The following is a 22953-nucleotide window of genomic DNA, read 5'->3' on the forward strand; positions in this document are numbered from 1 at the left end:
AAATTAAAATAAACCATGAATAATGAATATAAGTGAATACATGTGCATTTTTGCATTTTATCAATTGCTAAAATAGATGATCTACATGGTCACAATGCGTTGCACTGTGATGTTGTGAGCTTGTAGATCTGTTATTTAAAATGAAGATACATTGGCTCAGACCCCTAGCCACTATCAATAAAGGCAGAAAAAGCCCCCAAAATTATATTAAAAATAAATAAATAAAATACAAATAAAATTGGAACATGACAGGGCTAAATTGGTGGTTCCCGGAGGCATTCCAGAGGGGAGGAGTGAAAATCAGGCAGAACTTCAGCTACTCTTCGTCTCAGTTTCTCCCTCCGCACTTCTCTCTCCCTCTCCTTGCGCAGCAGACCTGGAAACTGCCGCCAGGCCAGGAAACAGCCTCGCAACACCCGCCTGCAGGGGTGTCACAAGGGGGGGGGGGGGGACTGAGTTACTAGGGCCCAAGGGGGAGGGGCCTTAATTATTTTATACTTTAGCTATTGAAAGTGCCGCGCTGTGAGCTTGTAGATCTGCTATTTTTGAAAAGTCGTGAAAATGTGTGCAAATCTTTGATTACCGGTATATGTATTTTTTAAGCGAACATTTATAACTCAAATTTTGCTTCTGGGGGGTCTCTGGAACGAAATATTTTGAGATGGGGGTCCGTGGCCAAATGCATATCATTTTGGGGGTCCTTCACATGAAAAGGTTTGAGCACCACTGACAGAAACATGGGTTTTTCAAAAAGAATTTGGTGCAACACCTCTGCCCGCAATAAGTGGGGAGTGTCCGAGGTTATGAGCGACAGCTGCCTGTTACTGTGGGTCAACATGTGAGTCTGCTGTCGAGGTGAAGTGTTGGACTGTTTGACAGAATTATCAGTTATACCAATCTAAGTGCATCACGTATGAGTTCTCTTTCCTGATTGGGTGAAATCTGTATCTTCTTCACCTAAAAACCTTTTTTTTCCCCAGACCTAGTGTATAAGCTCCCAGTTGCAACTTGTTGCAAGCTTGTAGTATTTAAATTCTCAAATCTAAGAACTATGTTGTGTAGGCAATTTGAAGAGGCAATGGCCTGTAAAACAAGTCTTTCTTTATTGAAGTTTAAGCGTATGCTGCTCTGCTAGAGGCAGATGCAATCTATCCCAAGTGAATAGATTGCTCATCATCTGAAGAGGACTGTCGAGATCTGGAGAGACTACTTGTAGTACAGGCCCTGGGAAAACGCGGAGAGAACAAATCCAGCCCTATACAGTACTCCCCTGCATTATTAAAAACACAACTTAACTCAGTAAACCCCCAATGACTAGTGTTTCAACACATGCTCTAACGTATTCCATCATGGTTGATGATTTAGCCACAAAGCCTCACTATGTAAACAGTAGTTTTGTGCAATCTGTATGGTAGTTGTATTTTTGTCTGCCTGCTCTTCTATTGAAATTTGTATTTATACCCTGAGCAAGCTCGGTGAAGATCAATATTTCAGCACTTGCGCAGGAATCCGGGTTCAAATCCGGGGTAGAAGAGGAAAGTTACATTACTCAGGAACCAGCACTCACACATACATTGTGTGTTCATGTGGGAAAGGTGCTGGTACCTTTTCCACACCTGTCAACTGTACCTGTCACTGTGTTCCTGAGCCAGATCTTGGCGGTCCCACTCCGCAAGCCTTTCCTGGGTCACATGGTCTAGCAGTGCCAACAGAATCCTCCTCAGTGTGTGCATGCGATAGAAACGCTCGGCCCGCGCTTCCTGAATCATACGCCAGTCCTTAAGCTGAAAGAGGTGACATTCACTCAGGGCCATGTAGTTGTTCAACTTAAAGGACAACTTTGTTTTTTTTACAACAAGGTTCATATTTTAGATTGTAATTAGAGAAAAGAAAAGATGAGTTAAAATGTTTTCATGTACCGCTTTCTGTCATTTTAGCCATCTTAGCGACTTCAATTTCAGTGGGTGGTGGCATGCATACAAGTGGCTAAATATGTATTTTTAGACACAATAAGCCAGAGATTTCTTTATTACGGTACTATTTACAGTGACACTACTAGCCCCCATAAGTCACATCTGCCCATGAAAGATTGCATTGCATCTTGGGAATGGACCCTAACCCTAACCCTTGGGAATGGGCTTTTTCTTCCTTTTAGACTGAAAAAAAAAAAAAAAAGTATATTAAAACAATATTAATTACTGTAATCTAGTGTTGAAGAAATGCAATAGATCTTAGTGAATGATATCACAAAATACAACACATTGAGTTTACGAGATAAAAATTAATGCATCTCTACATACATTATAGAATAAACCTTCCCATGTAAACAAACAAACATGAAAGCACATTTCTATCCAAGATATTTAGAGAGAAATTATTTATATTTATTTTAAGTAGGTCTGAATCCATCTATGAAATCTATGAAAAGTTTGATCTGCAACACAACAATATGTAGTGGGGGTCCCTGCTTCATCTCTCAGCTAGAGGGTCCTTGGCCAGAAACACTTTGAAGACCCCTGCTCTATAGACGGGTTTCTTGTTTACAAACATTGAGACTAAATGCACAGCTGACTGTATCATGTAATCAATTCCGTCCAATCCCCAAACCTGTTGTTTTGGGGAGCGCTGGTTTCATTGGCTAATTTTGGTACTGACCCTGCGCACGCATCTAGTTCTTATCAGTGTAACGTGGACCAGAAACCCATCTATAGCAATATTGCTGTCACAATATAGAGCTTTTAAACACTAATTTAAACAAAAACTAAATATCACAAACTGCAGCTTTAAAATGTTATCAAACATAAATAGGGCCTATCAAACATATCTGACAAGTCTAGATTTCAGAGGGAGGGATAGCAAAAGCAGAGGAATGGATCCACCCTCATCCACCCAGATAACAGAACCATGGCTGTGCTGTTTGAGAGAGAGAGAGAGATTGTGTGTGTGTACGTGTATGCATACTCTTTTCCAGCAACTCAGGCCTCTGCGCAGCAGAAGGTTTTGATGCAGTTGGGCAGCCGAGGCACATCTCTGAGCGACGGTATGGCTTGCGAGTCGCAGCCAGGCGAGGACACACCGCCTCATCACAGAGAGATTATGATGGCCCTCGGCCAGCTGGAGCAGAGTGAAAGGAAAACCGCCAGTGCATAACGGTAGGTGAATACATCCTATTTCAACCACAGGAGCCAGGTACACAACAATGGGATGGCATGAAAGCACGATGCATCTGCCGTTGATTGATAATACATTTACATTAAGTAAATAGATGAAAATCTCTCATATTATGTGTTTGTGTGCATTTGTGTTGGGCGTGTGTGCGTGCGTGTAGTTATGGACAGGCTTGGGGTATCTCATTTTGTTATTGCACTGGCGTATCAGAATCGCAACGAGTTGCTCACAGCCCACAGCTTGGAATGTGTCTCCTGTGTGGGCCGGTCATTACCTGTCCGTTGGCATGGCTGCGTTGAAGGAGACATTTCCATGGTGCCAGTCCACGCCGTACCAACAGGGTTCTGTTGTAGTGCTGCCGGGCCAGTTTCTGAAGCACCTGGAGCCGTTCAACCTGCTTACGCTTTTCCTGCTCCCTCTGGACACCCACATATCGCAAGCAGACACACACAGGTTCTGTTAATATATGATAGGCTATGTTTACCTTCGAAAGGGATTAAATAGAGGTGTTTGTGAATCCAACATCCTCAACAAACGCCTCTTCAAAACTATTCATTGTTCACTGCAGGCAGAATATAGCCGTGGGCAGAATACGGAAATAAAGTAAAACAAACCAGAAAACCACCCCCACCTTGAACTTCTGAGCAATCATAAATAATGTTCAGACGGCTAGGGAGGTGTTCGGCTAGCCAGGAAATCTTGGGAGTGCAAGATGTACCGAGCAGAATGTCGGAAAGGCACTGCTGAAGTTTTCTAATAACTTTGTTCTTAATAATGGCCTAGCCGAACAAAGTTTGTTTTCGGTTGGAGTATGCGGCAGACTTATGTAGTATTTCAAGTTGTACAAGGTTGACAGAGAGTGCAGGCACACTGTGAACCAGTGTCCATCTACCTGACGAGAGGCTCATTATCAAAACGTGTAAGCGTTCTTTGTTGGAGTACTTTCTCCTCCAGTGATTTAAAGTTTTGGATGTGCTACCTTTTTGGAATTTTGAATTCCTACTTTTTATGTATATTGTACTTTAGGTCTAGCACTCCACTGAGAAACCCCAATGCTGATGCGCAACCTCTTTCTCTTATTGAGAATCAATCAATCAATCAATGAGACAGAACAGTGCTTCCTGTATTCTGACAGAGTACCATAAAGTATGAAGTACACCTCTCACCTCTCTTTGTAGTCTTCTCTCCTCTCTCTTCCTCTCTGCCACCCTGCATCTCTCTTCCTCCTCTTCCCGCTGCCTCTGCTCCTCGGCATCTTTCATCCCAGCCTGAAAAGATAGCGTTCGTTATTCGTGTGCATTAATCGTTGCATTAATTCTGAACACGACGCACAATCTACACAATTCTAGACACTACACAATCTATAGCTCCTGCGCACGCACACACACGCACACGCACACATACACACGCAAACACACACAGACGTTATCAGCTTGGTTATTACCAGGGGTGAGATACCGTGGGCTCGGTTGGGCTCGGCGAGCCCACACTTATCAAGCTGTACGCACCATAGGCGCCAAGTCTGTGGGTGCCGTGGGGTTTCAGCACCCCGCGGAGCGCTCCTATAGCCTATTTGCATCAATTGCATGTATGCAAACGGGCGGGGAGTAGCGCTCGATATGGCTTCAGCCCCCCGCGGCGTGGACAAAACTTGGCTCCTCTGGTACGCACACGCGCCCCACATGCATGCACGCACACGCACGTCGTCAAGTTGTGTGATGGTGACGGCTCGACGGCTCGGTCAACACTTCAATTCCCTACCTGTCTGTTTTGCATAAAAATACTCTGGTAGGCAGGTTCATTTACACTTGTATATGCGGCCAGCATATATGTTCGCCTAGCATTCTTTGCAGGCTTTTAACTCCTTTAGGAACCTCTCGTCTCCCTCCGCTATGCAGCTCCTCACGCTTCATGTCATGAGTTTAAATCACTCATTTTGTCAGAGCTGCGTAGCAGAGGGAGAGGTTCCGAAAGGAGCTAGCAGACTTTACTGTGTGTGGGTGAGTCTATAAAGTCTATGTAAACTAAAGTTATTTTATATAAAACTTAAAGGAAAACACATTAATTGAAACTAAAATAAAAACAACAAATTAACAATGTATCTAAATAATAAGAAATATAATTACATTAAAAATGTTGTGTTATACAGTATTAGCACCGAGCGGCAGGCATGCGTGCACACATGCGCGTGCACGTGCACGCGCATGTGACGTGCATGTGACATCATGAATTTAGAGGGCCAGCACTTCAAAAATCCATATCACACCACTGGTTATTAAAGTATATAACTTGAACTCTCCCTTTAGTGTGCTCAAATGCCTGCTGCTAAATAGACTTCATAAATCATTCCTTAAACTCTCACCAACTTCTCCCTCTCCTTCTTTCTCTTTAGCTCTTCCACCTCGCTCCTTCGCTCCGCTCGCTGACGAGCACGTTCCTCCATGGCTTTAGGGAGAGATAAAAGAGAGCCCCTGTCAACAGGTGAGTTGGGTACAAGGTGTGCACGGTTAGTATTCCAACCACATAGCGGCAGGTTCAGCTGAGCCTTAGTGCCTGGCTGCCTCGCTCTTGTTTATGTCCTCAACCAAGTTTCATATTCATCCCCTATTCACAAAATTCAGAGCCATGAAATTAAATTGCACATTTTCCAATTGTACCCAATTGTATTGAATAAAACAACGACAAAGGCTCCTGTGGCCGACTGCAAGGAGGTCTGTTCTCTCTCTCTGTGTGTGTGTGTGTGTGTGTGTGTGTGTGTGTGTGTGTGTGTGTGTGTGTGTGTGTGTGCGTGCGTGTGTGCGTGCGTGCGTGCGTGTGCGTGTGTGTGTGTGTGTGTGCGTGTGTGTACTGCATAACCACAAACCAGACAGAAGTGATATGCTGACTGACCCATGACAATTGGATGGGGGCTAGGCTGGAGGATGATTGCCTTCCTGGGAGGCATGCTGCTGGGCTCATCCTTTCCTTCAGGGATACTCTGTACCCTGGAACAGTGCAGAGAAAAACATTGTGAAATCACTTTGCGTATAGATCCACCTTCAGAGGGAAATGTTTTCAACCCCGAACCCTATTAAATAAAATGTCATGCATAGTTTTCCATTTATTATTTTTCTTTTCCGCACCTACATCTGGCTTTGTGTGCATGTCCGTCAGTATGTCCCGCGAAGCTCACAAAACCTCAAGGCACCGCTCATTTCACATGGGTGTGATTTTTTACCATTCAAATCATGATTAGCATCAAAAATCAATATGATGATGTGAGAACCCTGAGAGATTGTTTTGGCCTGTTCATTGCAACAGCATTAGTAATAATAGTAATAAACAAATATAAATAATAAAAATGAGAGAGACAATAGGCTCTGGCTAGAAATAATAATAGTAATAATAATAATCAATTCATAATTATTATTATAATAAATCAATCAATGTACATACAACACAATTGTATAACTATATCGTTGCTGTTGGATGGAAACCTTATATGTCAACTATTTATATTCTTTTCATAAATGAATGCCTTATTATTACTTCATCATATAAAACTGCCACACTAAAGAGATTCAGAGGTTTAGATCCCAATGCCTCCTGCCATACTTAGCCAGGCAGCCATCCTGATCGTCAATGACACTCTTTCAAGCTTGACTAATATGCACTGAATAGTACACAGTTATTACTGAAATAAATTTAGAATTAGCCTCCAGCAAGCGAGTGGTGATCCCTCTGGGAAATGTGGTATTTTGTTTCTTAAACTCCCAGCTGCCTGAATTAAGTAAATTATTGTTGCAAATTAATCTCATACATAATTCCATTCCTGTCAAACTCACCCACAACTTCTCCCACCCCACTAAGCTTGAGGAGTATTAGTAAAGTGTTGCATTGCACAGGAGCTCTTGAAGGGGACTTTGGGGGGTATTATAGTCTTCCAAACAAGCGGAAATTCAATTGCCTAGTTGGAGAGACAGATATTATTGGCCCTTGAGGATGAATGCATTTCTTATAAAGCAAAATATTTCAATGCAGACAGTAAGAAATACAAAATGAACTGTGTGCAGGGAAGCAGAATCAGACAATTTAAAGGTAGGGTACGTGATATTGTTTGTTTAAAAAGTTAAAGCTCTATATTCTGAGAGTAATCATTGCTATTAGAGCAGAGCTTCTCTGTTCATAGAACATAAATACAGCAATTTCCCTTCCCACTTTCCCCTAATTACATACCAGGACTAGTTTGTTGTATTGGAATCTATTTTTTTGTATTATCTTCATGTACAAGTGTGATTTTGAGACCTGTTTGGCCATTTAGAGTCATGTGCTACTCCCTGTTTGAAGCTCACACAGCACAGAAGCAGCAAATAAAGGTGATTGACAATACTTTGACTTTATGAAAAGAGAGAGCAGACATGCACATCCCTAATTTGGGCAGGTGCTGAGCGACGACTCGTATAGAAAATATAAATAAATAAACGCTCGCACACTGAGGGCTCCACTGCGATAGATGCTTTATTACACCAAATAACTCAAAAGTTTTGCTTGAGTTATTTGGTGCAGTAAAGCACGGAGTCCTCATTGTGCAAGCGTTTATTTATTTATCATTTCAATACTTTGACTTTAGTCATGGCCAGATAGCGGTAGAGTACAACTCAAGGTTTTGCCAAAGTTTTGACATCGCTTTAAAATGTATCAATACAGTACATAATGCTCAGTGGTGGAAAAAGTGCTCACATTTAAAGTATCAATACAGCAATGTAGAAATATTCTGTTACAAGTGAAAGTCCAGAATTCAAAATGTACTTGAGTAAAAGTATGAAAGTATTGGCATCAAAATGTACTTAAAGTACCGAAAGTAAAAGTACAAAGTGTTTAAAAATAGCAGATCTACAGTACAAGCTCAAAATGCGTCACGATTTGACGCGTTGTGAGCTTGTAGATCTGCTATTTTCAAAAAGCCAAGGGATAAAATAAGGCTAAAGTGGTTAATGTATGTTTTTTTTAATATTATAATTTATACCTGCAAAGTAACTAGTAACTTAAGTTTTCAAATAAATGTAGTGGAGTAAAAGTACAATATTTGGATCCGAGATGTAGTGGAGTAGAAGTAAAAGTATTGGAAATTGGAAAGTAAAGTACAGGTACCTCAAAGTTGTACTTAAGTACAATACTTTACACCACTGCAATACAGTACATAATGCTCCCACACAGTCGGAGACTAGGAGCCTATAGATACCTCTGCTCTTCAGGGTCAAGGTTGAGCCCCCCGGGCTTAGAAGCTGCATGGAAAGGGAGCGGGGTCAACTCTGCTGCTCCCTGTGCCTCCAGCTTGCATCCCATGATGCTGTGTTCCACCTGGAGCCGTGCAATTTGCTGCTGCTGGTCCCTGAGCAGCTTCCTCTGCTGTGCGATGGTCTGCTGCTGGGTGGCGTGCCTGTGCTCAAAGCGGCCAGCTCCTAGCCCTGTGCTCTGAGACAGGGTTACTATAGTTAACTAAAACAGTGGTTCTCAACCTTTTCAGGCCGCGACCCCCAAAATAATCATATTTGAACTGGGGACCCACCCTGACGAGCACTAAGACTTGAGGCATTACATTTTGTATAACACGGTTCTATTTGGTAAAATAGCAGATCTACATGCTCACAACGCCTCGCGACGCCGTATGCGGCCCTTTGGTTCACTCTGACCGGCCTGTGTAGGGTTGTTAATGGCAAATTACAAAATAAACACATTTTCAAATTTTACCTCATGGATGGACTAAAGCTGTATTGCTTTAATTTTTACGTTTTTCATTCACGTACATATGGACACAATGCGTACATCAGCACGTGTGCGTGATCATTGGATCGTTGTCTCAATAACAAGTAGGTGGTCAGACTGGTCACAAGTCAAGTGGTTACTGGTTACCCATCAAAAATGGCTAATGTGGCAAAAAAAAAGAAAAGCCGATGCCGAATGCCGGGTTTTCAGCAAAAAGTGGACTGCTATGTATTTATTTACTGAAGTCGCAGGTAAAGCTGTGTGTTTAGTTTGCGGGGAGCAAATCGTGCGGGGAGCACTGCCTTTTGGCCCGGCCCTCCACAATATTTTCTGTTGTTCATGTGGCCCCATGGAAAAAAATAATTGCCCACCCATATACACTTAAACTTTATGTTGGTTAGTTTACTGTTGAGTGAAAAACCAATGATAAGTTAATCATCTGGGGACCCCCCAAAATAATTTGGGGACCCCTCTGGGGCTCCCGACCCACAGGTTGAGAACCACTGAACTAAAACAAAACTAAATTAAACTGTATTGTGTGTTTACAAAACTAACTGAATCTAATCTAAAGACAAAATGCCCTTAGTTTTAGTCTTTGTCAAAAATATTCAAAAATAGAAGATTGAAAAGCTTCACATACTGTAGCATAGCATCTTTGTCCAAACTTCTTTTTACAATCTCAAGAAAAAAGTTAAAATTAAATTCTTTCTGTCCTCCCCTGATTTGACAAAGGTCATTCTTGCATTTAATTACTCACGCCTCGACTACTGCAATTCCCTTTACTCCTGCCTCTCCAAAAAATCTATTCATCGCCTCCAACTCATTCAGAATGCAGCTGCACGACTTTTAACTGGCACCAGCAAATTCGACCACATTACACCTATTGGCAAAACCTTGAGTTGTACTCTACAGCCTCCTTGCACTGGTTATCCATTTCTTTTAGAATTGACTTTAAAATTTCACTCATCACGTACAAGGCCTTGTCCGGCCTCGCCTCGCACCCTCTTACATTTCAGACTTAAGCCCTTTGCACACAGGACAGTTGCGTTGTTTTCGTTTGCGGCATGAATAAAACGCATTGGATTTGGTGTGCAAGGCTGTGCGGAATCGGCGCTGCGGATCCAAAAAGGAGTCATAAAAGGAGTGATGAGTTTTTTACCGCATGCGACAAGACGCACGAATCGAACTGGGTTCGATCGAGAAAAAAACGCACGGCGGCAGCCACTCGTCGCATGGCTAATTCGGAGCCGGTGTGCATGAGGTCATAGAGAATCATTGTTTTCTTTTCAAAAAATTATATTGTGCGCCTGTGTGCAAAGGGCTTTACTCGACCCCTATGAACCATCTCGTGCTCTCAGATCCTCAGGCAAAGGACTGCTGATCATTCCTACCTGCAACTACATAACAAGAGGTGAACAGGCCTTTGCTTTCAGAGCCCCAACGCTTTGGAATGCCCTACCCGAATAAATAAGGCTTGCTGACTCTCTGCCCCGCTATAAATCACTGCTGAAAACCCACCTCTATAGAGCTGCCTTCAACCCCTATTTCTCGTGATTTTAACCTATGTTATTATTGTTCCTTGACTGCTATTACATATATTCTTATTTTCTTTTTTCCTATTTTTGATGTGTTGTTGTTGCACCATTGCTTCTTCTGTCAAGCACTTTGTGACTCGCTATACAAATAAAGATTATTATTATTATTTCTTTCTTGCATCAGGCTAATCCATATTACAATAAAATAAAACCTCAACTAAAAACCAAGCTCTTTCACAAAATAAAAACTAAACTAAACTACCAAACCCACTTTAAAAACAAATTAAGGAGTAACCAAAAATGAAAACATGAAGTTAAAACTAAATCAAAACAAAAACGAATGAAAAAAATGCAAAACTATAATAACCTTGCTCTGAGACAGCGCGGTGGCGCCAACATGGTCACCTCTCTGCCGTGCCTGGCGGAGCTCACCAGTGGTCAGCGCCGCGTGGCGTCGGGTCACGTGCCATGGCTGTGTGGGCCTCGCCACAGCAGCACCCGCTGGGGTGGTGTTACCTGGTTGGAGTTTGTGGGCTAGGGTCTGATGATCTTCCTACGTGGACACAGAGAGAACAGCACACAGGGGGAGGTAATGCTGTATGCGTCAGTGTTTCCCAAACAGTGGGTCAGGCCCCATTCTTGGGTTGTGGACAATCTTTCACAAATTAGAAACCAATATGAGAGAAGAAAAAAATGGCTGCACAATGTGCAGCAACTTGATTGAGGACAACATTTCGACCACAACCCGTTCTACATCAAGTCTTTTCAATATAGTTGTTTCTGGGAGCTGTTACGCAGTGTGCAGACATCTTCTTCTTCTCCCAAGTGTTCGTATTGTTGCCCAGCATCTGTAATGTTAACTTTTTGAATGTGTGTGCTTCCCTTTGAAAAAAAAAAAAAAAAATAATTTAAACTTTTTTCTCTTCATCATCACATCCAATTTCTCTTTTGAGCTAAAAGGTTTGGGGACCACTACTGTACATTTATCACATAAAACCTACCCATATGAACATCCTGTAATCAAATCAAATCAAATCAAACTTTATTTATAAAGCACGTTTACAACAACCGAAATTGACCAAAGTGCTGTACAGAGAAGGAGCAAACAATAAAAGCATGAGCATATACATATAACAAATGTCAAAAAAAAAAAAAAGAACACAACACACATATACAGTATAAAAGCAAACAGTAAAAGACCTCAGGGGAGATTAAAAGCTAGTGAGAAAAGGTGAGTTTTAACCTGAGATTTAAAAATACTTATGGATGTAGCAGACCTGATCGAAAAAGGCAGGCTGTTCCATAACCTGGGGGCTGAAGCCGCGAAAGCGCGTGCCCCTCTGGTTGTTTTTTTGGGAACCAGCTCAACCAGCAGCTGCTTATCGGCGGATCTCAGGGCTCTGTTGGGGACGTAGGGTTTCAAGAGCTCTGAGAGATATATAGGGGCCAGACCGTTTATGGATTTAAATGTAAAAAGTAGGATTTTGAAATCAATCCGGGATTTTACTGGGAGCCAGTGAAGTGTGGCTAAAACCGGGGTTATGTGTTCCTGTTTTTTAGTGCTGGTTAACAGGCGGGCGGCAGCGTTTTGGACCAGTTGTAAGCGTTTGAGGGATGACTGGTCAATGCCGCTATATAGGGAATTACAGTAATCGAGCCTTTGGGAGATGAATGCATGTATTGCCACTTCTAACTGTTTTTTAGGTAAATATGGCTTGGCTTTGACGAGGAGACGGAGTTGAAAAAAGCTGGTTTTGACTACAGAATTAATATGTTTATGAAATTTGAAAGTGCTGTCTAGAATGATACCGAGGTTTTTGGCGGATGTACGGATATATGGAAGAATGGGGTCTGGGATAGTGAGTGGTGGGGTAATGTGTTGATCAAATATAATTATTTCAGTTTTGCTTTCATTGAGGTTTAAAAAGTTAGCGTCCATCCAGATTTTTATGTCGTGCAAGCAGTTGAGTAGTGGCTGAAATGAATTGTTGGAGTTTGATTTAAGGGGAAGGTATAATTGGATGTCGTCGGCGTAGCAGTGGAAGGAAATATTATGTTTGGACAGGATAGGACCCAGGGGGAGCATGTAAAGCAGGAAGAGGATGGGGCCTAGTATGGAGCCCTGTGGCACTCCACATGTGAGGGGGGCTGGAGGTGAAGAGAATGGGCCTAATTGAACTGAGAAGCTCCTATCGGACAGATAGGAATGAAACCATGACAGAGCCATATCGGTGATGCCGACCTGATGCTCCAGACGCTGTAGTAGTATTCTATGATCCACAGTGTCAAATGCCGCTGATAAGTCCAGGAGCACCAGGGCGGCGGGGTTTCCTTTGTCAGCTGTTAAAATCAAATTGTTAAAAACCTTTAAAAGAGCCGTTTCTGTGCTGTGGCCGGGTTTAAAACCAGATTGAAATTTTTCATGGATGCCTTGGGAAATTAAAAAACACTGTAGTTGGTTGTAAACTATTTTTTCCAGAACTTTAGATAAAAAAGGTAATTGAGAAATGGGCCTAAAATGCGATAAAATTGTTGGGTCGAGGTTTTTCTTTTTGATTAAAGGTTGTACGACAGCATGCTTAAAAACAGTGGGGACACAACCAGATGTAAGACAAGTATTTAGCAACAATAAAACAATTGGGCCAACCGCACCAAATACTTCGATGAGGAGCCGGGAGGGGATGCAATCTGATGGACAGTAAGTAAGTAGCTCACATGTACAGTATAGGATGAAGCAGGGTTTAAAAACATTAGTATCTGTACCTGTGGTTGTGTGAGCATGTCTTTAACTTTCTCTGTGGTCTCTGGTTGGTCGAACATCCCTGGCATAGCTGCTATCTTCTCTGGAGGAGCTGTGGGTTCCGTCTTGGTGTTGAGTTTGCCCGTTGACGCGGCGCTGAGCAGGGCGGCCATCTTGCGACGGGTTTCCTCTTGTTGACTCAGAAGCTCCTGTCGTTCCTTTTGCCTCCGATACCAGAGTTGCCATTCGTTTAGACATCGCTTCAGCAGCCGCCTGCGATCGTTCTCCATGGCCATATGGCATCGCCTGGAGTGGAGGACACAACCGTATATTTACTCTCAATCAAATACCACAAAGCAAAAAGTGGACGAGCCAATCAGCGTCTGCACTCAGGCCCCTGTGATTGACAGATGCTGATTGGCACTTCCACTTTTTGGTTTCTTCAAAACGGCACTTGAGGCCAGACCGGACTGCAGAAGAAGAAGACACATGATAATGTGAATTCATGCGACCGGGAGGATTCTCCAGGCTACTCTCAATAAGTGGTTCACAGTAACTAAGTACATTCAGTCAAGTACTGTACTTTATTATTATTTTTACTTTGTGATGTGCTGTGATTGGCTCTTGCCTGTTTTCAGCTTTGAGCTCCTCCTCCATCCTCTGCGCTTCCCGGTGCCGTGTCCCCGCCCAGACCAGTGCTCGCCAGGCTCGCCATACCCTCAGCTGTCTCTTCCAATCACACAGGGCTGTAGCCTTGCCCATTCGCATCCTCTGTTGCAACAGCACTGAATACCAGCCTGAGAAGTGCGTCTGCAGACACTATACGACGCGCATGCGCGCACACACACGCACGCACGCACACACACACACACACACACACACACACACACACACACACACACACACACACACACACACACACACACACACACACAAAGACGCACACGCGGGCACACACACACACACAGAATAACATGAACCCATGCATCAAAATATAGAAAAATATAGATTTTTGTGTGTGTGTACATATAGTGTGAACATGCATCAATATGCTAGGTAGGTGAAGCTACTGTCAAAGGTGACAAGGTTTTTCATTTAAGCAGTCATGTAACCACTGAAGTGAATCATTGGCATAGACAGTGAGGGGTAGTGATTTGGACATCGTCGGCGTAGCAATGAAAAGCAATATTGTGTTTGGCGAAAAGGTATCCTAGGGGCAACATGTAGAGAAGAACATGCATGCACACACAGCGCCACACACACACACACACACACACACACACACACACACACACACACACACACACACACACACACACACACACACACACACATACTGTACGCATCATGTACCAACCTTGAGGTGGACCATCTGTTTCTTGGCCTGAATTTGCTGTTCTCTGCATGTATTCTCTTTTTCCTGGTGGCCCAGCTTGATGGGGAGTGGAGGGCCTGACTGAAGGCCGCTGGCTGTCCTCTCCCTGTCCCGTCTCTCCCTCTCCCTGTGGACCACACGTGACATGGTTATACATGTATACCATTAAACCCTACTGTCCCTATTCTGGGCATGTCATATACCAGGAAAATATTTGGCAAAGATAGCACGAACATTTGGCGAAAATAGGCAAACATGTGGCTGAGATAGAAGATCTACAAGGTCACAACCAATTGCACTAACCCCTCCTTCTGCAGGTTGTGATGACAACGTGTATTGTCACGTTCAAAACATTTACAACAAGTAAGTCAATTTTATGTCACCCATGTCACTGGCTAATTGGCCCTCGCCAGATTGCACTCACCTTAACGAAGCCCCACTTTGTTAGTTTAGCACCACTAAACTAATGCCTGCAACAATGTAATGGTTCAGTTCAATTCTCTTCGCACTGCAAAGTTGGCAGTATGTATTGTGCTCATCACAGGCATACTAATTCTACATCTATTTAATCCGTTTCACACGATGATTATTATTTTTTATTATAATTTTTCCTTTATGCAAATACCATACAAAGAACATACAAAGCCCCACCCACCCACCCCTCAGACCCGTAACAGACAAAAAACACAGTTCAAAGACAAAACATGTACACAGTAAGGAAAAGAAAAAATAAACATACAGAATAAATAAAATTGCACTATGTTGCAGCTACAGTTTCTGCCTCCATGCTCTCTATAAATGACAGGAAAGGTTGCCAGGCTGTGTCAGATTTAGAAATGGATCCCCAAAGGGAATACCTAATTCTCTCCAACTTGAAACGATGATAATGAAGCAATCAGTGGCACAGGAAGAGGCATTAACAGTTTTGGACTGATTTGAGTGATTGGTGGGAGTCATGCTAAGGATACCCACACATACTGTACCTTTGTCTAACCTGCTGTTCCAGGCCTCTTTTCTCCTCCATCTGGCGACGGAGCCTGAACATCTCCTGCTGCACCATCTCTTCTTGCCTGCGTGCCTCCCGCTTTCTCCTTTCCTCCTCCTCTCGCTCTCTGCGTTTAGCCTCCTCTCTGGCCTCCCGCCGAGCTTCCCTCTCCCGCTGCTGCTTCTCCCTTTCAGCGTCCCGCTGTGCCCTGTTCTCACGCACCTTTTAGTCAAATCATCAACACTCAGTGTGATTGAGCGCATAGCACTGGACCCCATGTGGGGCTGCAAATTGCTTCAAAAGCCTCTGTGTTAACCACTTTGACCCTCAATAATGATTTGACCAGGGTTGACTCTGTGCTTGGTCCACTCTTTTCCCCCTCTACACCAAATCTATCCACCGAAAATAGCTGATCTTTCGGCAAATGTTGCTCAGGTGGTTTTAATTTAACTCTGTAAGAGTAACAATTAGCCTTTTCTCAGTTGTCTTTTTCTGACTTTATTTAGATGGTACAGTGGAATGACATGCGGCTAATCCTCCGCCGGAATCAGGAATTGAACCGGGGACAGGCCCTCAGCACCCCACTCTACGTCATTGGGATGAGGTACCTGTCTGTGTCGCGCCTCCATGGCGATCGTCGGGTCCCTGATTTTCTTCCTCTTCTTCCGTTCGGTGTCCAGTGCCATGTCCTCTGCCACCCCAGAGTCCAGCACCTCTCGCTCCATCAGGTCTTGAAGGAAGCTGCTGACCGCACAGTCCTCTTCCTCCTCAGCCAGGTGGCTGTACATTTCTGAGTGTGAGTTATTTGTATTGGTGTGTGAGTGAGTGAGAATGTGAAAGAGCTTCTGAGACCTTAAATCTTTAATACTGGTGCTCAGGTATGCATTAAAGGATGACTTCAAATATTTTCAACTCTTTTTCATCTTCATACATTTGGTCTTCACTAACATTAATGATGCTATAGTACCATTGTTTTCTACTCGGCCTGTGACTCAGAGGAGGGTTTTTGAACTGAAACACAGACAGATTAGAGAAAATTGCACCATATTATGGTGAGCAATAGTGAGGACCAATTATATGAAAATGGGTTGACGTTGACCTTTAATATTTGATTACAAGACATACATTATTATGCACAGTAGACAGTACTAGATTCAACAAAGCTATATACTGTACAGTATGTGACTACATAATGTGACTGCGAGAGATTTTCTGCACCAGCTGTGAGAGTCAGTATAAGTTCATAGACAAGATTGTGTGCACATCTCAAGCCTATATTCAGGCCAGGTGCTGGACATCAAGGTATCAGATAATGGAAGGAGAGGAACGCCCACACACTGTTTATGCTCCAAAAAACTTACTTTTATTATAGGCAACTGCAACGTTTCGACTTTACGTCTTCATCAGGCAAAAGTCTTGCCTGATGAAGTCGAAACGTTGCAGTTGCCTATAATAAAAGTAAGTTTTTTGGAGCATAAACAGTGTGCGGGCGTTCCTCTCCTTCCAGAGTCAGTATAAGTACCATTCTCAAAAGCCTCCCATTCGGGCCATTGGTGTCACATTTGTCAATATAGCCGGCCGGGGCAGGGTTTAGTGGGGGTAGGGCGTTTTACTTCACCGCTTACTACCATTAAAGTTGCTGTAGTCCAGGGCAGTAGTGGGGCCAGTGTCGAAGGCATCACCAGGACCGCTAGTCTCAGCGGAGCCCATCAGGTGCTCATCATCCTCCCCCATCTCCAGCTCCAGACGCAATTTACTGTTCATCCAATCACTGAGAAGAACCTGAGCTACAGGAAAGGAAAAAAAAAAAGCTCAAACATCAGCAGGTCATTGGGTGCACCAGAGCAGGGACGTGCTGTCCATTGGGAAAAGCGGGACAACTCCCGAACGGCCGGTTCATTCCCGGCCGGTCCAGGCCGGCCATTAGGAAAAGATTTAACCGTTTGCATAAATTAAACTGTTTGCACAAAAGTAGTGAAAACAGCAGATCTACAAGCACACAACGCCTCGCGGTGCGAGGCGTTGTGTGCTTGTTGTGTGCTTGTTGTGTGCTTGCTGTTTTCACTAGTTTAAATCATTTTTAAAATGATAAATACAAAACAAACAGTTTTGGACATACAAGGTTTCCACCCGACAACGACAAAATATAACTCTTGTAATTGGCCCACTGAAATGGCAAATCTTTGAGTAGCAGCAGCGCTATACTGTAGAGAGAGATCTCTTTCTATAGCGCGCAATGAGGGCCTTTCCAACTCTTTTTCCCGGGCTGAATCAGGGGCCCAGCACATCCCTGCACCAAGGCTAAATTGCTATTCTCTGTGGATAATACAGTCTGTCTCCAGGGGAACTACTGTCAGTCTTGTACCGGTTGACCTACCTTCACTGTAAGCGTTGTCGTGATCCTGTAATTGGTCAGTGCTTTGTAACGCCACCATATGGCTGTTAATTCCCGTTTTGGACTTCTTTAGATGAAACACTTCAGACACTGCAAACTCAGAAGCCATCTCCACACGCTGAGGGAAAAGAATATTCATCAGTTCAGCGGAGTGAAACTGGTCAAATAGACACTTTTGCCAGTGAGCTCTGCTGCCCTTTGGTTTTAATAGTGGCAATAGCTCGAAAAAGTAAAGCATTAAAAAGGCGTTGGGCCAAGGATTGTCTCAAAGATCATATGAATCATTTTGTGACATTAAGTTTATAATCTCTTTTCTGGGCATTTCTGGCATTACATTTACTGTAACTGTATAATTGACAAACATTGAACATTGATAAAAAAATAACGGTAGTGAGTGAAGAGAGAAAAAGGAGGGGACCAAGCATCGTCCAAGCATAGACCCATGGCGGCCAATATACCGGTATAGGCCAGGGTTTAATAAAGTAAAGATTTTAAACAAATCAGTGGGGCAGAGCATGTACTGTGAATGAAACAGGCTAGGTGTTGCACTTTAATGTTGTTAGAAATGTTATTGACTGTTGCGGATAAACTTGCTCCAACAAAATAATTAACACGTTTGTCCTTTGAATCCCTTTAGGTATTACTGCTCACTGGGTTGAAATGAAATTGGCTGTCATAAAATTATAGTAATTCAATTATAGATGCTCTCATTATTTATCTACTATATTCTCCTAAAAACGTTGGCACCATTCAACTCCTACTTACACTAGGGTGCATTCCCACATGCATGGTTTAATGCGATTAGAATTAATCCTGGCGCGTTTTTTTGTCGGAAAGTGTGCATCGTTTGGGCATGATGTGTGAAGACTCATGTATATTCTGTTGCAGATCAAACAAACAAATTCAAATACAAAAACAAAATACAAAAAAAACTTTCGATTCACAACAGCCTACGGTTCACTGTTGGTGTGAAGGCAATCGATGTAAAATGTGAGATGAAGAAAAACATGTGGCCATCGAAACAGGTAGAGCCCTGCGTGGGTTAAATCCCACTCCCGACCGTCCGCTCCTGTTAGATTTCTGACCACCATTACCACCAGTCCCTCAATCAATGATTTCATTTCTGACCGACCACTCCGTCCTGCTTAGTACCGCTGTTGTGAAGAGGAGTTGCTCACAGATAGAGGGACAGCGTTTATATTGCCACAGGAGTCACAGTACATATTATGTACCAGTACCAATGTACCAATATTATGTTATAAGTAGGCTAGAGGCTATAATATAATATATCGTAGTGTTGAAGTGTCCTTGAGCAAGACGCTGAACCCCAATTTCTAGGTTGGTGACTTGCATGGTTTAATCCTCCGCCATCGGTGTATGAATGTGTGTGTGAATGGGTGAATGTAATGTGCAATCTCTCAAAAGCACTTTAGATAAAAAGCAACAACCAAACCAAACAAAACAACAAGTATAGCCATATGCCTGAAAGTCTTTTCGATGTAATGTGTGGACCCCAGGAATAATAGTTACTACCAGGGTATTAACAACAAACGCACGCACGCACGCACGCACGCACGCACGCACGCACGCACGCACGCACGCACGCACGCACGCACGCACGCACGCACGCACGCACACACACACACACACACACACACACACACACACACACACACACACACACACACACACACACACACACACACACAGTACTTACCTTCATCCATTGATCAATATCACCATCATTCATCTGCACCTGTGTTTGAAAAAGAAAAGAGAGTTAAAGCTAAGCTGATGGGATTTTCAAGAGGGTATACATGGCCTGAAGTTACCATGTTTTCTCTTTGTTTCCTTTTCCTGATGCCCAGAAATGGCTGACAAATTCACATGCAGTGAGCCACAGGTAGAGGCCCATTCAATACAAAATTGGTGGATCATTTCAGGATAGTTTAGCCACTGCAAAATCAACAGATTATTTCAGAATCCTTTCCCACCAGACGCCAATATATTACTCTTGTAGCAGTGCAGCTACCTTTTCTCACACACCACAAGCATCTACTGTATATGAGAAAAGCAGTTTTCTGGACGATGAGAAATAGGTAATACATTAATACACATTCCTGTGCTCTTCTCCTTTATCCACATAGACTTTCATTATTATCGCTGGGAGGATTTAGCACTTTAATATATTGTAATATTATAACATATTGGAGGTTTGACCTGCATGTGTCAAAGTGTCTTTGAGCAAAACAACTGAACCCCTAACTTCTCCCAATGAGCAGATGAGCCTTGCATGGTTTCCTCTGACGCTGGAGAGTGAATGGGTGAAAACACGCTTTGGAGAAAAGCGCTATTTAAATGCAGTCCATTAATCATTGTCAAGGATACAGACTGCAATGTTGAAGGGTAAAGCATCAGGCTTTCTTGTGTGCGTATTCATATTCTTTCTGTGTCTGTTATGACTCACATCTTACAGTAATGTGTCTTCAATTGAAAGACCAGTCACCACGAATAGGGTACTTGTTAATTGGACACCAATCTGGCTAACCATCGTCAAAGAAAAGTTCCTTTACATTCTCTGCGTAGCATCAGAGAGTCTGTTCTTGAGAGATTAATCAGACACTAAAATGAAGGGCCAGATATATCTCAAGTGCCCAGTTATCTGGGAGGATACAGTTGGGCAATATTAGGCTACTCAGCTGAGTAACCGGTATGTTACTTTTTACATATTACTCTTTAATCATATTTTATTACTTATTACTTGGAATCAAGAGTAATATATTATAATGTACAATATATAATATTATATTTTATTACTTTACTAAGGGGGGGAAAGAAGATCGAAGAAAGAAATAGATGTACAACAACACAATGTGCCTCATTTTAGAACTGAATCCATTTTTTAACAATAATAAGAGTAAATAAATAAGAGCCAAAAAGGCTATACAATAAAAGAAGCAATATTAACCTTTTAAACGAAAAGTTTTCAAAAGGCAGTCAACAAAACCTTAAAAAAGTATGAAACTCTATCAGTAAACATATGTACTATTTTTTACATAGTAATATGGTATAATATCTGTTTTGACAGAATAATCCCTTACACTACTCTTTACTGGGTAAAGTAATAGCATTATAGTAATAGTCCTATTACAAAGTAATACGTTACTGCCCAACACTGACAGTATGTTGAGTGAAAGTCAAATATTCATGGTGCGATGCTGGCCCAGTGGTTTGATTAAATCCAAGAAAAACATACAGTAGGCCTACCTTCTTCTTTGCAGGTGATTTACTGAACCTCTTCCAGCTAATGAGATGGCGATTGTGTCCTGGCAATGACATTTTCACTTTTTTTTTAATCTCTAATGAATGATAGTCTTGTTTCGTACACTTCATTTAAGCCTACATATCATATGATAATATAGCCTGCCTACTGTAATGTCGACTACGTTTCTTGTAAACTGTTCTTTGTCCCACTCGCAAGCAACGCACTGTTTACATCATCAAAATGGGTTGAAAACGTGCAACAATCTACACACCAGAGAGCTGTCTGCGATGATCTGAGTCATCTGGGTATTGTAGTAAATGCATTTTAATCCTAATGCCCAGGATCGCTCTAATCAAGCATTTCTGCACTACAAGTCCCGAAAGCATTGACATGCAACTAAAGCGTCTTTTTGGTAACTATGGTAACAGTGACGTAATATTTTCGCGACAAGTAATTCATCTTTCTTACCAATAACAACAGCACTGCTGGGTTCAGGGTTTGAACTTTGAAGGTAAATGGAGCTCGAAAAGATACTAAAATGTATATTTAAATGAATGTGCATTCTCGGATTATGTTACTTATGATTCTACACCCTCAAAACGCCATAATTTCGGTATCAAGAGTGCATGAAGCTATAATTCATAGACTGCATAGTAGCACGTGATAGTGAAACTTAGCAACGTGGCTAAACAATACAAGCACTCAATTGGGCTAACTGACAGGCATCAGGTTGTTGTAACCATGGTGGAAAAAGTACTCAAACGTTTTACTTAAGTGAAAGTATCAACACGTGCACAAAGTAACTAGTAGGGTAGAGTGGGGGAAAAGGCCCCCCTGGGGTAATAAGCCCCCCAGCTGTATTTGACTACAGAACTACAAGGTGGCAAAAATTTTGATTTCAGCACATTCCTGGCATCCTTAGCTCTTCATGGATACCAAATTTCATTGTCTCACCTTAATCCAGGTCATAACTTTCTCAATCAAACACATTTAAGATAAACTGATCTAATTCTTTGTCACTGTGAAAATGTTCCAAACTCTGTGTAAATAAGTTGAACCTCTTCACTTATTTTTTGTATATCATTAGGAAGGCCTTATGATAAATGATCAACTTAAAAAAATAAAAAAATAAAAAAGGTTTAAGATTTAAGATGACACTCTTTGCAATGACAGCGTTGGGGTAATAGGCCCCCCCCTTGTGTGGGGTAAGAAGCCCCCGGAGGCTTTTTGCCCCATGGAGAGAATAACTGCTTATTTTTGGCAGAATCGTTCAGTTAATGATACAAACGTGAAAATTGGCATTAGCAGTTTCCATGGGTCACTTTGAAATGGACACTTTCAAGATGACAGACATTTTTCAAGATGGCTGACACCTAATTGGAGCAGTTATGTGATATAAAGGGTTATTTTACCCAGGGGGCAAACCAGCCTTTTTTTGGGAAACCTGCATTTGCCCCGACATAAAAAGTTGTCCACCAGAAATATTATCTATGACCCAGTAGGATCACAACCTATATGGACAACCCGGTCAATTTGTACAACAAAGTCCAATATGGCCGCCTCAATATTAGCCCCTATTAGTTTTAATGGCGGGTGAATAGGGCAAAATTTTAAACTGAGTGATATTTCCACGAAACTTCACAGGTTGATCAATGGTATACATATGAACATTTTTTGTATTGCAAGTTTCCATGAAATCCAATATGGCCGCCACAATATGGCCGCCATAATGTAAGGACCCAGAA

The 22953-nt window shown here is 42.4% G+C and overlaps 2 protein-coding genes across 2 annotated transcripts in view; one reads left to right on the top strand and one right to left on the bottom strand.

The window, feature by feature from the left end:
* Nucleotides 1-254: 254 nt before the first annotated feature.
* On the bottom strand, nucleotides 255-21509 carry ccdc191 (coiled-coil domain containing 191; the record flags this gene model as incomplete). Its single annotated transcript, XM_080751744.1, has 18 exons — nucleotides 255-420; nucleotides 1630-1784; nucleotides 2962-3114; nucleotides 3443-3586; nucleotides 4335-4436; nucleotides 5531-5613; nucleotides 6058-6152; nucleotides 8390-8615; nucleotides 10854-11001; nucleotides 13212-13494; nucleotides 13817-14007; nucleotides 14546-14690; nucleotides 15532-15770; nucleotides 16157-16338; nucleotides 17174-17335; nucleotides 17926-18061; nucleotides 19661-19699; nucleotides 21480-21509. The coding sequence occupies 18 exons, from the start codon at nucleotides 21507-21509 to the stop codon at nucleotides 255-257; spliced, it is 2679 nt and encodes an 892-aa protein (XP_080607870.1).
* Nucleotides 21510-21685: 176 nt separating this feature from the next.
* qtrt2 (queuine tRNA-ribosyltransferase accessory subunit 2) overlaps nucleotides 21686-22953 on the top strand; it is a 28047-nt gene continuing 26779 nt past the window's right edge. The window contains exon 1 of the mRNA XM_080751998.1: nucleotides 21686-21719. The gene's annotated coding sequence lies outside the window, so the exon portion shown is untranslated. The remainder of the gene's footprint in view (nucleotides 21720-22953) is intronic.

The sequence above is a fragment of the Nannobrachium achirus genome, assembly GCF_963921795.1.
Source record: "Nannobrachium achirus genome assembly, chromosome: 21".
Lineage (NCBI taxonomy): Eukaryota > Metazoa > Chordata > Actinopteri > Myctophiformes > Myctophidae > Nannobrachium > Nannobrachium achirus.